General features: G+C 36.0%; 1 protein-coding gene across 13 annotated transcripts in view; it reads left to right on the forward strand.

The window, feature by feature from the left end:
- The window catches only part of nav1b (neuron navigator 1b), a 66,296-nt gene extending 53,767 nt beyond the window's left edge, over nt 1-12,529 (forward strand). For all 13 annotated transcript variants that reach the window (XM_043242142.1, XM_043242147.1, XM_043242141.1 and 10 more), the window contains 10 exons: nt 76-167; nt 1,072-1,167; nt 1,252-1,420; nt 4,153-4,388; nt 5,285-5,439; nt 5,522-5,593; nt 6,598-6,794; nt 6,884-7,002; nt 7,095-7,292; nt 8,849-12,529. In XM_043242142.1, coding sequence (XP_043098077.1) covers nt 76-167; nt 1,072-1,167; nt 1,252-1,420; nt 4,153-4,388; nt 5,285-5,439; nt 5,522-5,593; nt 6,598-6,794; nt 6,884-7,002; nt 7,095-7,292; nt 8,849-8,935 — 1,421 coding nt within the window. In that variant the 3' untranslated portion in view covers nt 8,936-12,529. The remainder of the gene's footprint in view (nt 1-75; nt 168-1,071; nt 1,168-1,251; nt 1,421-4,152; nt 4,389-5,284; nt 5,440-5,521; nt 5,594-6,597; nt 6,795-6,883; nt 7,003-7,094; nt 7,293-8,848) is intronic.
- The last annotated feature ends 1,375 nt before the right edge of the window (nt 12,530-13,904 follow it).

Here is a 13,904-nt window from a genome sequence, read left to right on the forward strand (position 1 = left end):
TTTACACAGAGACCTCGTGCTCAAAAGACTCTTGAATTCTACACCCTCTGACTGTAGTTTCTGTTCATCTCACAGATGTCTTTCAGAGCCCCACCACCACTTTGCAGAAGGACGAAAGTCTCGTCAGAGTTTTGGTTCGCATACCCAATCAGCACCTATTCAAAGACGTGAGTGCTTTACACGAGCATCTTCATCCTGATCATGTCCAGTACATTATAAAACAGATCAATCTAGATTTTTATATATATATATATATATATATATATATATATATATATATATATGTACTATATATATATGTATATGTATATGTACTATATATATATATATATATATATATATATATATATATATATATATATATATATATATATATATATATATATATATATATATATATATACGTATATATATATATATATATGTGTATGTGTGTGTGTGTGTGTGTGTGTAAAAGCCTATTTTATTATCTTTTATTTTTATATTTTATTTAGTTTATGATTTAATCATTTTGACATGTGCTTTGACATTTATATTATATGTATTCTTCTTTTTATTTAGTTTAAACTATTTACTACTCCAACTTAAATTTATTTCAGTTACTGAAGTATATTTTATTACTACTTATTATTGCTATATTTAAATAACACTTTACAATAAGCTGTCGATTGTTAATATTAGTTAACGTATTCATTAACATAAACAGTTAATGAACAATACACGCATTACAGTATCTATTCATGCTGAAATTAGCATTAACTAAGATTAATAAATGCTGTAGCTTAGTTCATATTAACTAATGTATTAACTAATGAACCGTATTGTACAGTGTTACCCAAAAATATAATTAAATGATACCGTTTTATATTTTTATTTATATTGTTGTTTGATTATTTCAAAATAATTCTTAATAAAACGAAGAAAACACTGCTATTTAATAATAGCTTTTTTATAATTAAAATTAAAACATTTAAATAAATATTGAATGTAGTTTATATGTTGTTTCACAACGGCAAAAAACCTGATCTACTGTAAGTTTCCAAAGCTCGCTTAAAAGTGTGTCCTTCATAGGAGGTGAAACAGCTGGAGTTCTTCATCGGCGCGGTTAAAATCAGCGGACGGACCGACTGGTTTTCTCTGGACTCCGCGGTTATCCAGGCTTTTAAAGTGAGCTCCGCCTCCGGTCTCATCCACACGTTTAGACGCACGAAACAAATGACGCTGAAGAGCTGTTCTCCCGTCTCTCTGCAGGAGTATTTAGCCGTGGTGGACCCCGGCTCCAGCCTGGCTCTCTCTCAGGACTCCATCTACAGCTACAGCCTCAGCCATCTGAAGAGGGTCCTGGGAGCGCAGCCGCCCGAGACGCCCCCTGTGCGCCTCTACAGCAAGGGCTCCTCCTGCATCAGCGTGACTCTGAAAGGTCAGTGTGTGTTGAGGCGCATGGATAACAGCGTCCATCTCCAACACAACGCAAAGGTTTTATATATGTATAATTAAACACCAATATGGTTTGTCCTAGTTAAGGACTCATATCATTTATATCGTGTAAGAATATTAAAGAAACCCTCCACTTTTTCTGGAAAGAGAAACATTCTCCAGCTCCCCCAGAGTTAATAAGTTGAGTTTTACCGTTTTTGAATGTATTCAGTCGATCTTCAGCGATAGTACTTTTAGCATAGCTTAGCATAGATCATTGAATCCGATTAGACCGGTAGCATCTCGTTTAAAAAGGACCAAAGAGTTTCGATATTTTTCCTATTTAAGACTTGACTCTTCTGTAGTCATATCGTGTACGAAGATCGGCTGAATGGATTCAAAAACGGTGAAACTCCACTTTTCAACTTTTCAACTTTTGAATGAGCCTGTTCCCAAAAAAGTGTTCCTTTAACAAGCTCTTTTATAGATTCAAGAGTAAGCTTGTAGTCTGTTGTGGCTATTTCTAATATAAATGTAATAGTATAAATGTAATAATTATTGTTATTATTTTAAATAAATGTTTAGAAAATTTAAATACAATTTTATTCACAATTTTATATATATATCCTAGCCTTAGAATTATGAGGTTCTATCTGACATTTTTGTAAAAATGGAGATATTTACTTATTCTTATTCTTATTCATTATTTACATTATATGATGTTTCTTTTGTATGCTGTGTACATTTTTGGCCTTTTAGTTCTATAGTTCTTATATATACCTTATAGTTCTAATTCTTCCAGATAAAACCTTAAACCATATATATATATATATTCTATATATATATATATATATATATATATATATATATATATATATATATATATATATATATATATATATATATATTCATATAGTAGTATATATAGTATTCAATTAATTGCATTGTTTACATAATATGAGTATGCGCTGTGTATATTTATTATGCATATATATATATATACAGGCATGTACATATTTGAGTTAAATATGTTGTTTATATATTAAACATAATTATAATATAAAATATTATAAATATACACTGTAGCTGTATTTATATATACATAATAAATAAACACAGTACATACATATATTATGTAAACAAATGCAATAAATCAAGATTAATGGTTTGACAGCGCTATATAATATATATTATATATTATTGGAGTATTATTAGTATTAGATGCACTACTACTTACTTTAACATATTTCAAACATTACTTTAATTTCTATATTTTACATGAAATAAATTCTTAATTGTGGACAATATTATGCTTTATTTCCTGCATCTGAAATGCATTCTTTTTACATTTACAATTTCTGTCCACAAACTAGTAAATGTATTTTTTTAAACTGTATTTTTTCCATATAAACTGCAAGCCATTACTTTGGGATATCTTTAATAACCGGCAACAAATAATGCAAATACCCGCAGGCAGCGCTGCAGTGTGTATGAGGTGTCTTCACAGCAATACAGCGCCAATGTTTCTGACTGTAACGGCAGCCAGCAGGAGGTGTGCTTGAACAGCACAACACATCCCATCATTCCTGGGCTCTCAGTCTGATATGTGACCCTGGGAATTGGGGCCGTTACCCAGACTCCTCTGGGCTTGCTTTAGGTTATTTTAAGAGCAGGCTGCGATTCAAAGTTGTTTATTGAGGTGGTGTGATGCTATAGACCACCCAGACTAAAGAAAACACACTCTGTTCCTCTCTCGAAGAAGAAGAAGAAGATTAAAAACTAAATTTAACATGCATCCTTAATATTTCAAAACTAGCGTATATCTTAAATGAAAAGTGTTAAAACATGTCTTATAGACAGTAACATTAGTCACATTTATCATTATCATTCTAAATAGAGTGACATTATAAACATATAATGCAATGGTGCATATTCTCCCATTGATACTGTACATTAAACTGTTATTTCTGCTGTACATTATATTGTTTGCATGCAAAATCCTTGATAGGAGCTATTGCTGTCTTTAAAAAAATCAAGCAAAAAATCTCTCTCTCTTTCTCTCTCTTTCTGTACGTGTGTGTGTGTGTGTGTGTGTGTGTGTGTGTAATATAGGAATGTGTGCTGTGTTTATTGATTAAGTATATATAAATACAAACGCGTACATGTTTAAGTAAAAATATTATATTTAATATATTTACATATAAAAGTGTAAATGTAAATTTTTCATATTTTCCAAATACATACTGTATATGTGTTTATTTATATATACATAATAAATAAACACAGCACACATATATGTATTATGTGAACAAAAACGTTTATTTTGAACATAATTAATCATGGTTAATCATTTGATAGCATATATACATCTGTGTGTGTGTAATTATATTATTGTATAATAAACATTATTATTATATAAAGATATAATTTATACTTAAATTTATATTAGAATTATGTTATTATATTATTATTTTATTATATTAGCTTACTCTTGAATCTGTAAAAAGGTTTTTTTTAATATTCTTAGACACACATATAAAGGTTATATATTAAAAGATGCATGTTTAAAAATATGTGCCTCATTACATACCTTAAAACAACCAGAACAAACCTCTAGCTTTTTCTTGAACATCAGCAGATCGCTTGTAAATGCCAGTGATTTGTTGCTTTGGATAAAAGCATCTATTGTATAAGACTGCAATGTAAGACATGCTATCTGTATTGTACCGAACGCAGGCCTGAAGGAGAAGTGTGTGGACGTCCTGGTGTTTGAGACGCTCATCCCCAAGCCCATGATGCAGCATTACATCAGTCTGCTGCTCAAACACCGGCGCTTGATCTTATCGGGCCCCAGCGGCACAGGAAAGACCTACCTCACCTACCGCCTCGCCGAGTACCTGGTGGAGCGCAGCGCTCGAGAGGTCACCCCCGCCATCACCACCACCTTCAACATGCACCGCCAGTCCTGCAAGGTACACCTCAACACAAGACACTCACATTCATAGAGGTTGCTATTGATCAGCGCGCTTAAGGCCGCTCCGGTTCTGTAACGTTATAGACAATTAATGTTAAAAGTATCAAACCTGAACCGGATAATGAAAAATGCATATTTTGAAAGTATCTGTTGTTCATCGAAAGATCCTGAAAAACTGTTTCCAGCATTAATAATAATCAGAAATGTTTCTTAAGCAGCAGATGTTAGAAGGATCATGTGATACTGGAGTAATAATGCTAACAAAAAAAATGCAGTGTAGCACGACAGGAATAAATAACACTTTTTAAATCAAATTTACATTGCATTTAAACAGTAATTAGAAAATTTGAGTTTTAGGATCAGATAAATGCTTGGTGAGGAAATATAATTTATAATGATATTAAACATATAAATGTATTTAGTAATATATATATATATATATATATATATATATATATATATATATATATATATATATATATAAATAATAAAACACCGTAATGAACCCCAGCCTTGCTCTTGAAACTTGCCATTATGAGAAGTGACACTTACAGTATGAATTAAAATATAGCTGCCTCATATTTGTGACATTGCAACTTTGAAGTTGTTATTGAACTAAATTAAATCAAGACTAAGCTGCAAAATGACACTCTTGTCTTCTGCAGAGCTGAAAACCTGTGCCAATTTCTATTTTGAGAAGATATTATTATAAAGGTTATTGTAAAGATAGACTGCTATGAAGATACAATAGGCTATTGTCATAAATTAAATGGATAAATTAATTGTTAAATTAATAATGACTTCTGTATAGCTACTTTACAGATGAAATTTTATCATTTTTTGTTTGCTTCTGTGAATCTGCTTTAAAAAAAAACGTGCTTTTTATCCCAACAGGACCTTCAGCTCTACCTGTCCAATCTGGCCAATCAGATCGACCGTGAGAGCAGCACGGCCGAGATCCCACTGGTCGTCATCTTGGATGACGTGCACGATGCAACATCCCTCAGTGAACTTGTTAATGGTGCTTTAACCTGTAAATATCATAAATGGTGAGTCCAGCGAAGTCTACACCGAACGGGGTTTCTCAGTCATCTTTAAGGTGTCAAGAGCTGTTTTGTTTCTCTTTCCCAGTCCATATATAATAGGGACAACCAATCAGCCGGTGAAGATGACCCCTAACCATGGCCTGCACCTCAGCTTCAGGTTGGTACTGACATTAACAAGGTCTTTTCAGCTTCAGTGAGGAGCAGCTGTGACGTGTTGCCCCTTCTGCTTTTGTTTTCATTGTCACTTTGGGTGACACTAACATGTGCTGGTTGCAATAACTAGGTAATAACTAAATACTAACCCTACCCCATGTGGATACCGTACATATCTACGTGGGGTAGGGTAAGTACACATACGGTAAAATAAAGTGCAAGCCATGTGCTCGCTTTTTTTCTACCTATAATATATACTGCAAAAGGATTCCTAATTTTCATATTTAATAGTGTTAAAATGGCCTACCTCACTTTTCAACAAATATTGACAAAACACAATTGTAAGCATAGATGCGATGGTTTTCTCGTGTACTGCTCCTCAGTTTTTCTCTTTTCAAACATAAAATATGTCAAATAATGTCACCGTATATAAAAGTTACACATCCATTCGGTCGTAATAATCAGAGTAACATAAAGTCAACTGGTCATTATTGGAAAATAAAGCTCATCACTGTGTTTGGGGTTTATTTTTATCTATTTAACTTTTATATTTTTTACACCTACATTTATGGTATAATAAGATTTAATAGTATCCCAGCAAATGAGATATATGCAGTATATATTGCTGAAATTATTTTCTTTTTAAATATTTACAAATTTCTAAATATTTAAAAGGAAAATATTTTAAATCGTTTAACTATTTAAATCATTTAAATGTGATTTATTGCTGTGATCAAAGCTACATTTTTAACATTATTACTTCAGTGTCACATGATCCATCAGAAATCATTCTAATATGCTGATTTGCCGCTCAATAAACTCTTCGTTGGTGTTGTTGTTATTGTAGACATCTTATTTTAATATTAAGATGTTAACATTTAAGATGTTATTCTTTATTTATACTTTGTTGATGTCTTCTTTTGATCAGTTTAACGCATCTGGATAAAAACAGCTAACACTATTTCTCAGTTTTCACATTTGTTTGGTGCATCTGTGTCCTCTGTACAGGATGGTGACGTTTTCCAATAACGTCGAGCCAGCGAACGGATTCCTAGTACGTTACCTGCACAGGAAGCTAATGGAGGCTGAAGATCCCAGGAGCGTGAAGAATGAAGATCTTCTGCGGGTCCTGGACTGGGTGCCCAGACTCTGGTACCACCTCCACACCTTCCTGGAGAAACACAGCACCTCCGATTTCCTCATTGGTAATATTCATCGTCATATCAGCAGCACGTTGAGGAGCCAAGCCTGTTGTGCCTGATTGAGGGACTCATTCATCTGCATGTGTTCGTAGGTCCCTGCTTCTTCTTGTCCTGTCCAGTTACAGTAGAGGAATTCCGCACGTGGTTTATCGATCTTTGGAATCACTCGATCATCCCATACCTGCAGGAAGGAGCCAAAGATGGCATTAAGGTGGGTCGGAGTAACTTGAAGATAGATTTATCACCCCCTAACTGTTCGAGCAAGCAGTTTTTGGCTGAATGAGCGTAAATGTGTATCTGCAGGTTCACGGGCAGAAGTCGGTGTGGGAGGATCCGGTGGAGTGGGTCAGAGGATCTCTGCCCTGGCCGTCTGCTCAGCAGGACCAGGCCAAACTATTCCACCTGCCTCCCCCGAGCACAGGCCCCGGCAGCCCCAGCCAGCCAGGAGACGATCGGCCCCATAAAGAGACGCCACCCAGCTCCGTCGAGTCAGATCCACTGGTCAGTGTGTGGATTAGGGCTGTCAGCATTAATAAAAGAATCGCATGAAAATAATATCAAATGTAAAAGGGTTATATGATGGTGTATTTGGCGTAATGCAATGTGCTTGTGGGGGTTTAACGTTAAAAAAACACGTTATTTTCTACGTACTGCGCATTATTGTTTCTCCTATAAGCCCTGCCTTTTTGAAACACATGGATTTGTACAAAGCTCATCGTTCTGAGAAGTGCTGTGCGCTCTGATTGGCCGGCTATTTAGTGCACTGCGATTGGCCAAATACCTCAAATGTGTGATGGAAATGTTACGGCCCCTTACCGTAACGTGATACCGTGTCTGACACAAAGACAATAAAACCCCTCATAAACGAGGCAGTTGTTGCATCCAGTGGAGATATAATTACTGATTATAAAGACAAACAACGTCTGAGTGCACAGCCACCAATGCACTGAACGCACGCCAATATTTGTGTTGAACTGTTTTGTAACAGAGTTGTAAACACAACTGATTTCTAGTCGTGTCCTCTGATTTCTAGTACAGCTAGAATAATAGCTCCGCCTTCTGTCTTTATGTAAACATTTGCGCTGTGTTATGAAAATAGACGAGTGGGGTCGCGTTTAAACGAGGCATTTTTGGGGGTGTGGAGAAGTCATGACTTTTATAAATCTCTGGTTTTGAGACTTTAGACTTTGCCACAATCTATGCAATAACTGCTTGTAACACTCCAAAGAGAAAGGAAAACTTGAAATCGCATCATATGACCCCTTTAAACAAATTTAAAGTCTGCTAAATTGGAAAATTTACATTTATATGTTGATATTTGTATATACTTAACATGAAGCAATTAATTATTGCCAATTTTATTAGACTACTAACTAAAATATAATGTATTTTTATAGCATGCATTTTTATCAGAACACAAGTGTTTTTGTGGAGACATTGGATTTTAAAGAGCGATATTATAAAATTTTCATCGAAGTGACTTTTAAACACATTGTAGACTTAATATTAAGAAATGTGTGTAGCGCACACGTAGTACGCCAAATAAATTTTAAATATCATTTTCAGATCAATCAGTCTTGAGTTATCTGTCTGTAAATATTTTATTAGAATTTAAATGTACTTAGTATGAAATAAACATATTTTAAATATGACTTTTTTACTAACTGTAAATATTGAGATTTCCGTCTGTGTTCATATTTGTATCCATACTTAATATGAAGCAATTTTTCCTTGGCCATTTTAAAATAGACTTTCCCTAATTAAAATCGTATATGTTTTCGTATGTATTTTCTCCATCAGAACGTACTTAGAACATACATTTTTATCAGAACACGCATTTTTTTGGTGACACTGGAAATTGTCATTTTATATAACACCAAAAAGTACCAATATATGAGTCTTACAGTATAATTTCACATTCAAGTTTTGAATTGTTCATGTGAATATGATATTATAAACATCCGTTATAATGAGTAAGTACCAAATGGCTTCTCCATATCAGCGCGCATGAGCAATATATCATTTTCTCATTCTCGCAATCTCTACTTCTTTCCCAGATGGCTATGCTGTTAAAACTACAAGAGGCTGCCAATTACATCGAGTCACCGGAGAAAGAAACAGATCCAAAACTCCCTCCTCTCTGAACATCTCCTCCATCTCTCCTGCCGCCCATGTCGAGGTCCAAACAGCTGCCCCACACCTGAAGATGACACTGTACTGTTATAAATGCTGTTAGTGCATTTCACCCACTCGCTTGTTATATTATCCATCCCACCTTTTTCATTTCAACCCAATGTCCCTTACAGAAAAGTACTGTGGTTGCACCATGGTTGAGTGACGTTATCAGAGGTAATACCGTGGTACTTTCTCATATGGGTGATGGACTTGTTCTGCAGTGCGACATGCTATACGACCATTTTAAACAGCATTTTGCTTTTTAAAAGTTATTATGCATGCAGCATGCATAATAAAGAGCTATGAATCGTAAGACTACATGGAGCATTTGTATTTTTTAAAAATGGATTTGTTGCATCTCAGGACCTTTAAAATGAACTAGTGACGGCAAAAATAGTGGTTAAAATGACCCATTATAGCACTTAAATCTACACTTTTCTGTATGCGTTCATTGATTTAAACCTTTGCGAAACTGTGTAAATATCGGTAGTGATCCATTAAACTCCATATATCACGGTGCTGAGTAAATAACATGGTATTATCGTGTTAGTGACCAAACCATGGTAATATCACACACCACATTCATCCATGGTAATTGTACTTTTATGTAAGGGCTTGCAAAAACAATATTTTGTCATGAAATGTAACTCTATCTCTTTTTACTTCTATCTGCGTATTTCTGTTGACGGACGCTTTAGTACGTATGTGATTCTCTTTGCGGGAACCTTTACTGTTCCACTGCTGCCCGTATTAACAACAACTCAACGATACAGGTGCTAAAATCGCTCGTGTGACTTCATCTCGTGGTGATGAATAAGAGCCAACATGGGAGATATTGGGATATATTACTTAATTATGTAACACTTTTACAGGCCACTTTAGCCTGTGCTGCTTTTTCTACGTTTCATTTATTTCACATTTGAATATGGCCACAGCATAAGCTAGTTTAACCCCAGAAAGACTTATGCAGACTGCATTACACCTTCTTCCTCTTTCTAACACAGTGAATGCCTTACAACAGATTCTAAGTGTGCTATCACGTTTCCTTTTTCACTCTGTAGGGGGCGGGGTTAGGCAGAGTTCAGAAATGAACTTTCGCGAAATTCGGAAAACCAACGGGACGTTCAGACAACAGCTGGATGGCGTTTCAAGCTTAAAACCGAAATGTAGTATTAAACACGCAGTCTTTGAATTTACGTTTCCATCCCGTTTTAGTTCCAGTTCCCGAAACTTAAATCGAAAGCATCCGTTCCCTCAAAAGTTCCCACAGTGCACAAAAGCACCTCGGTAACACCCTGTAAAGATAACTTGCTTTCAGAGCGACGACTTTTTTTGTGCACTTTGATTTACTGCAATGATACTGTAGAGACGTTTCACTTGGCTTCGACGCTGATCTCAGCTCAGGGGTTTGGTTATCTCAGGCCTCTAATTAGATTCAATACAGCTACTTTCTCAGTTACTGCTCTCTTTGTAGCAAATGGTGCAAATGTAGAAAACCAAATACTTAGTGCTTTATTCAGTATGAGCCTTTTATTTGAAATACTAGAGATGATCGCCCCGATAAAGTGCGCACGGATGCGAAGACGAAGACTATCTTTGATTATCTGGTGCTATACTCTATCACTATTGGAAAACATGACTTGGTTTAGCAAAAATCGCACTTGACATCCAATAGCCTTAGTCTTGTGGCATTTAAGGGCATCTTTAGGTACAACCAAGTGATCATTTTCTTTCTACGTTCCTTTTAGTCGTAGTTTTAGAACTTGTAAGCGTTACGTTTCTTTTAAACATCGCCACCACGAAATCACTGTCACGGTAAATCAACCTCCTTTTCAATGGTAGTCTGAAAACATATCAAACCGCGCAGCATTTCTCCGAGGCCTGCGATTAATATCAAACTCGGCAATTCTCTTGAGCACTAAGTAGTGTACACTACATCCACACACGCTCACACAGAAGAGGATTCGCTCGCAGAAAGCAGTGGTGGACCAGTAATTTCCCATCTCTGTACCTGAAACTAGCATACAAACACGCATGTAAGTGAGATCTGGGCTATTATAGAGAAAAAAATCGAACTCAAACCATTCCATTCCTTTCTACTCATCTGTACTGCATTATCATTAGTGTAAATATGATTTTCGTAGTTCCTTTTCCAAGAAATGAAGGTTTGTGGAGTTAATTAGCCAAATAGAGAGACACGTAATGTTCAAGATGGCAAAAAGACTTTGTTTCTTCAGCCTCCTTCAGTTGCGCCGCTGCTGCTGCTGCTGCTTCAAGTCTAATATGTGACATTTATATTTGATTACATTCCAGACATAAGACAGTGTGTCAACGGCTTTTGCTGCTTATCTGCTGAAGGTCCTAGTTGGCCATTTGCGGTTTCATTTCATATCAATAAATGCTACCGCAAACAAACTATTACATTTCACAACCGCAGCACGTCGGTGAGTTACCACTGATATTGAATCCGGATCAGCGAATAAAGCTCGTCATTGACGGAACAAATCTCATTGGGGTTTCACGCAAGCGTTTTCGTTGTCAGCAGCTATTCTTTGTTTTAAAAAGACGATTATTAGTGCGACTAAAGCCGCTGAACACTGTCTGCATCATGTTCCTGGTTATTGTGCCTGTGACCGTGTGATAGCTGTGCCGTGTTGTGCAAAGTCCCATTTAATGCGACAATTCAGCAACTTTTTACCGTCTACTTTGTCTGTTGACAGCTCACGGATGGTGACTGGTAAAACTGGATTTTTTACATCGATTTCACTGTCTGTCGCTCAAAAGCTTTGGTTCGTGTCTGCTTCCGTTGCTGTTTTAATGCACCTTTTTATGTGGACTACGTTGTTGCAATAATTCGTCGCGTGCGTTAAACAGAGTCAGGAACTCGAGACTTTGGATGATTGTATGCCTTGATGGCGCTGTCTCGGGGTCGGGGTCAAGTCTGGGCTTGTGAATGAGAACCGACGGATCTTTAATATCAGGTGGCGTGGTTTTGTGTGAAGTGTTTCGAAGACGGCCGAGGAAAAACGCAAAGATATTATTAGGGATACAAAGTGGTGAGAAGTTGCTGAATAGTCCCTTCACTTCATGCAATGCTTGATATTGATTCAAAAGTCCAGTGCTATTGCATAAAAGGTCATATGATGGTAGAAGATGTAAGTTACAATGTGCAATGGGTTTCTAAATGTTGTAAACGCATGTCACCTTAGTGTGAAGCAGAATTACGGATGTGTTCTACCTAATTTGGGGTCGTATAAAAGGAATGATATTGCTTTCTTTTTACTGTAACGTTCCCCCAAATGATTGTTTGTACGACTTCAGTTCCATTTTGTACAGAACGTTATAAATGTAAACATTGTACATAGCGTGGCCCTGCATTTGCAACAACAATCATTTAAGAAAAAAAACGTAATGTCATTAAGAAATGTGGTTTGCAAGGAAGACTCGTGCTTTTGTTACCGATGGAGCGGCCCAGTACGCCAAAACTGGCATGCTTCGGATGTTCGTAATATGACCACCAAGACGTTGTCCATCTGTCATAATAAAACCACAATGTTCGTTAACCTGTGTTCATTGTCGCGTCTTGTGCTTACCTCGAACACCAAGACTTTGCGGAATTAAATAAGTTCAATATGCACTTGATTTTCTGCTAAATACGATTTTAATTATTTGTAATCTACCATTTGCCGTGACTAAGTTTATGCAGGCTCAATTTTCTTTTCTGCAAAATACAAACTGTCCCAAAAGACACACTGCACACTATGCACTTATACATTCTGTACTTGTGCACTTTGTACTCAACCATATAGCGTATGGTTGGTTACTTTGTCGCTCACAAACGTAGTCCGATAGCCCTTCCCCCTTCACCTGATAGGCTAATTAAAGATGAAGTGTTAGACATCCCAAGTCACATGCTATTCTATGATGTTCGTAATATAAATGGTGTGAGTAGTGTTTACACTGAAAGTGCCAAACATAAAAATTGCACTTTAAACACCCAATATATTATGCCCTTAAATAAGTAATAAAGTGTGGAACGTTAAACACTTCTCAAAAGGAAGTCTGTATCCTCCGGAGGTCGCATTTTAGGCTTCATTCGTCACCAAGCCTGTTTTTTTTGTTAACTGAGCATTATACTGAAGAGTCATATGCATGTTACAACGATTTGTGCACAATTAAGAATAATGGTCAAATTGTTTATATCAGCTGTTTATATGAAGTATGCAGCCTACAAATGCGAGCTCAGAAGGATGCAGTCTTCCGTTTAAGAAGCGGCCTTTATGCGCTCGACTGTCGCCGCTTTAATTGTGTAGAGAAGACTCTCTGTTAATAAATGACAAATTATATAATTATATAATGCATACACTACATAGTTGAGTAGTGTTCATTTTGTGATTTTCAGTGTTGAACACACAACTCTCACTGTTCATGCTACGAAACGTTATAGAATAGTAGTGCGTAAGTAAGCATGTGATTTGAGACGCACCTATGGTATTATTTTATCGTATTTTGATTAAATATTACCATTTTTCTGCAAATACAAACTTTGGCATAGTTGTTGCCATGGTTACCAACTCAACTGTCCCAAATTACACACTACACACTATATATTCTTACGCGCAATGTAGTCCACTCGACCAAGCAGTGTATAAATTGCATGTGGTTAATTTGTCATAACAGTTTATAACCCCTACCTCCTTCTTCAAGAAGTGCATGATGTGTCCAACATACTCCACACTTCATGCATGGTCGGGTATTTAAAGGGCACTTTTTAAATGTGTTACACGCACTATATATACTACAAAACTTCAAGACACAATAGTGCCTAAGTACCAAATATAAGCGCCTTAGGCTACATCCTGTAGCTGCTAAAGCGTTTAAATAATGCCTTTTTATTTTCTGTAATTAAAAATCGCTTTAGTATGTACTTAAAAGGCC

Source organism: Puntigrus tetrazona, chromosome 6, assembly GCF_018831695.1.
Source record: "Puntigrus tetrazona isolate hp1 chromosome 6, ASM1883169v1, whole genome shotgun sequence".
Taxonomy (NCBI): Eukaryota; Metazoa; Chordata; class Actinopteri; order Cypriniformes; family Cyprinidae; genus Puntigrus; species Puntigrus tetrazona.